The 4,063-nt window shown below is 65.0% G+C and overlaps 1 protein-coding gene across 1 annotated transcript; it reads left to right on the forward strand.

Moving 5' to 3' along the window:
• Positions 1 to 476: 476 nt before the first annotated feature.
• On the forward strand, positions 477 to 3,478 carry PYCR2 (pyrroline-5-carboxylate reductase 2). The gene is given in 12 exon segments (XM_027611822.2): positions 477 to 749; positions 969 to 1,012; positions 1,014 to 1,040; positions 1,443 to 1,550; positions 1,552 to 1,572; positions 1,574 to 1,624; positions 1,709 to 1,930; positions 2,127 to 2,219; positions 2,437 to 2,548; positions 2,551 to 2,602; positions 3,164 to 3,242; positions 3,245 to 3,478. Coding segments are annotated over 12 exon segments (963 nt in total). The 5' UTR covers positions 477 to 682; the 3' UTR covers positions 3,332 to 3,478.
• The last annotated feature ends 585 nt before the right edge of the window (positions 3,479 to 4,063 follow it).

Genomic DNA, 4,063 nt, shown 5'->3' on the forward strand with positions numbered 1-4,063 from the left:
ATTCTTAGGAAACCGTGCAGGCTCGGCGGACAACGCGGCTGCTACCGGAGCCACCACCCCTCAGGCCGGGAGGGGGCGGACAGCAGGGGCTTCCAGGCCGCCGCGGCTCAGCCCTGCAGTCTGCAATCGCGGAGCCTCCCGCCCGGCAGGGCGGCTGACAGTCCGCACCACACACAACACTAGCCGTCTTCGGCCGGAATCCCCGCCCCGGGCCCCACCAGCCTCGAGGGCCCACCCCGGTCCCGGGCGGGTCCGCGGGGCTCGGAGACCCCGGCTGCCGCGCACCGCGCCGGAGGTTCCCACCCACAGTCCCGTGCGCGGGGGGGGGGCGGGCACACGGCCCGAGCTCCCGGCCGCCGATTGGTCCGCCCGAGCTCCCGGCGAGGCTTGGTCCACCCGAGAATTGGTGCCCCACTCCCGAGCTCTCGGCCACGGATTGGTCCGCTCGAGCTCCCGGCGAGGATTGGCCACCCTGGCGAGGCGGGGCGGGGCCCCCGTGAGGCCCCACGGCAACCTCCTGCCAAGCAGGCGGTGGGGAGGGGTCCCGGGAGCCGGCCCGGAAGCTGCCGGCAGCTGCCTGGGTCCTCCTTCCGGGGCGTGCGGCCTTGTCGGGATCTCTCTCCGTCCGGCCTTGTGTCTCCTGCGGCGGCTCCCTGGTGGTGCCGGACGCGTTCCCGCCGCCATGAGCGTGGGCTTCATCGGCGCGGGCCAGTTGGCCTGTGCCCTGGCGCGGGGCTTCACGGCGGCAGGTGGGCGCGCGGGGGGCGCGGGCCGCAGCCTGGTCCGGAGACGCCCTCCGCCCCGCGAGCCCGAACGGCTGAGCGTCTGACGGGCGGGACGAGGCTCGTGGAGCAGCGAGGGCCGCGAGCCCGCGCGGGGCCTGGTTGTGGGTCCCGACCTGCCCTCCCCGGGAGAGCGCGGGGGCCGGGGGGCCGTGGTGCCCGGCTGACGAGCCCCGTCTTCCGCAGGGATCCTGTCGGCTCACAAGATCATAGCCAGCTCCCCGGAAATGGAACCTGCCCACCGTGTCTTCGCTCAGGGTAGGGGGGCGTGGGGCACGGGGGGGGGGGCCCAGCCCGCGCCCCACCTCCCCCCAGGAGCGTCCGGCCCTCCGTGCCAACCCCTCCGCGCTCCCATTTCACCTGCCCTCTGCCCGTGCCTCTTTCCGGCCGGGGGAACTTCCTTGGCAGAGGGGTGCCCGGGTGCCCGAGGCCTGGTGGGGATGGGAGACGGCCACAGCCCCGATGGCCTTGGGGAAGCGTGTGCCTGCCTAGCACCTGGCTCACTTGTCCGGTAGCAACAAGGGAAGACTTCGGCGGCGGCTGGGGTAGGGGCAGACCCCGAAGGGATAGGGCAGGGAATTCCAGGGTGCTCCGGGGGCAGGGGTGCCCGGGCCCAGGGAGTCTGCCTCGCATTGTGAGCTGGGCAGTTTCCTCCTGCAGAAGATGGGCGTGAACCTGACCCGAAGCAACAAGGAGACGGTGAGGCACAGTGACGTCCTGTTCCTGGCTGTGAAGCCGCACATCATCCCCTTCATCCTGGACGAGATCGGGGGCCGACGTGCAGGCTAGGCCACATCGTGGTGTCCTGTGCTGCTGGTGTTACCATCAGCTCTGTGGAAAAGGTGCCCGTTAAGAGGTGGTTGTGTGGGGGCCTGGGGGTGCCGATGGTGCCCTGGCAACTCACTGGGGCCTCTTCCTTGTCCCAGAAGCTGATGGCCTTCCAGCCGGCCCCCAAGGTGATTCGCTGCATGACCAACACACCCGTGGTGGTGCGGGAGGGCGCCACGGTGTACGCCACAGGCACCCACGCCCTGGTGGAGGACGGCAGGCTCCTGGAGCAGCTCATGAGTAGCGTGGGCTTCTGCACGGAGGTGGAGGAGGACCTGATTGACGCCGTCACGGGGCTCAGCGGCAGTGGGCCTGCCTACGTGAGACCCCCTGGGGACCCAGGGCAGCGGGATGGACTGGCAAGCCGCTTGGGCTGTGGGTGCTGCCTACGCCGGGGCGCAGCTAGCTGATGGAGGAGGGCAGCCTTTGGAGCTAGTTGCGGTCATGAGGAAAAGCAGGCCGCGGGGCATGGCCCTGCGTGTCTGCGGCCCTGGGACTCAGTGAGTGTCTCCACAGGCATTCATGGCCCTGGACGCGTTGGCTGATGGTGGGGTGAAGATGGGCCTGCCTCGGCGCCTCGCGGTCCGCCTGGGGGCCCAGGCCTTGCTGGTCAGTATACTTGCCCTGTGTGTTCTGGACTGGGGTGTGGGATAGGAGACCCTGGAGCCGGGGGGGGGGGGGGGGGGGGGGGGGGGGGGGCGCATGAGCTGGGGGCGGGGCTTGGTTGGGAAGCTGGGATAGCAACTGGAAAGGGCAGTGGGTGTGGAGCAGCCTGTCCTAAGGTACACGAGCAGTCTTCTCCTCTCATCCCTCCTGCCTGCTGCAGGGCGCTGCCAAGATGCTGCTGGACTCAGAGCAGCACCCAGGCCAGCTCAAGGACAATGTCTGCTCCCCCGGGGGGGCCACCATCCACGCCCTGCACTTCCTGGAGAGTGGGGGCTCCGCTCCCTGCTCATCAAACGCCGTTGGAGGCCCTCCTGCATCCGCACGCGGTGGGTCGCTCCCCTCTGTGCCTGGGCCCCCTGCTCCCAGTGACCCCCCGGGCTGGGCCCCGTCCCGCAGAACCTGCCGTCTGTGGTCCCTCAGCAGTGCTAGGGTCCCACGCTCTGTCCATAAGCATGGTTTCTTGGACTCTGTTTCGCTGAGGGTTTGCAGGCCTTTCTACATTTAACGGTCACTGCAGTTCTGTTGGGTGGGGGGGGAGGGGTAGCTTGGATTTATAGAAGAGGAGGTTGAGGCCCAGAGACGGTTTTCCTGAGCTCAGGCAGCTAGTACCTAGTGGAGGCGGGGCTGGACAAGTGTGTGACTCCAAACCCGCTCACTGTTCCATCCGTACCGTGTTTCCGTGTGATCGCAGATAGCACGCGGAGCTACACATGTGCATGGTCACCCACACGTGGTTAAATAGCACTTCTGAGAAGCTCGGGGGAGTGTTTGATTTAGGGTTCTAATTTTGGGTGGTGTCCGGTCCTCTGGGCTTAGGGGTTATGTGCACAGGAAAGCCTTGTGGAGCTTGGGCTCCTCCTTCAACCCCTTTGGGGCTTTGTCCGCAGGGAGCTGCAATCCATGGCTGCCCAAGAGAAGGTCTCCCCTGCTGCCCTCAAGAAGACCCTCCTGGACCAGAGTGAAGCTGGAATCCCCCCACAGTGTCCACGTTGACCCATTCCAGCCCAGGGAAGCTGCTCACAAGAAGCCCAGGCCCTGGGGGCAAGAAGGACTAAGGTGGCCTCTGCCCTTCTTTCTAGAACCAGAGCCCTGTGGGCGACCGAGCAGGGCGAGGGCAGGTCCGGCAGTTTCAGGTCCTTGTGATAAAACCCCCTTGAATCTGTTCAGACCTGGCCATACTAGTGTCCCGTCTTGTCCATGTTGGAAGATGCTCCCGGTGGGGAGGGGGGTGATGGTGGTGGCCAGAGGCAGGCCCACACACCTGTTGCGGGAGAGAGGCTGCGACTCCAGTCTGAGCCCCGCTGGGTGCAAGGTCTGGAGACCTTCAGCTGGGGTCCTCCGTCTGGAGCCTGAGCCAGGGTCTGCTTGACGCCAAGTCAAGGCAAAGAGAGGTACGAAACATGACACGGGCTTTGCTATCTGAATTGTAAGTGGGAAAGAGGCGAGCAACTTAGAATTGTTACAGTTAATAAGAAAAGCAGGAAATTAGGCCATGCTTCTATTTAACTCTTGCTTCATAGGCGTCCTGTTGGAAAAGTGTTACTGAGCGCTCTTAAGTTTAGCTGCTTCAATAAAGTTTTATTTTTTATTACCCTGCCTTTTTTTTTTTTTTAAGTAAGCTCTGTGCCCAGTGCGGGGCTTGAGCTCACGACCCCAAATCAAGAGTCGTGCACTCTACTGACTGAGCCGGCCTGCTTTTTTATGTTTAATCTTAAGTCCTCATTCTAGAGAACTCCAGGACCTGACCAGGCGTTCCCTGCTTCTGTGGGGAGCGCCGTCTGAAGGCA

Source organism: Zalophus californianus, chromosome 10 (genome assembly GCF_009762305.2).
Source record: "Zalophus californianus isolate mZalCal1 chromosome 10, mZalCal1.pri.v2, whole genome shotgun sequence".
NCBI classification, from domain to species: domain Eukaryota; kingdom Metazoa; phylum Chordata; class Mammalia; order Carnivora; family Otariidae; genus Zalophus; species Zalophus californianus.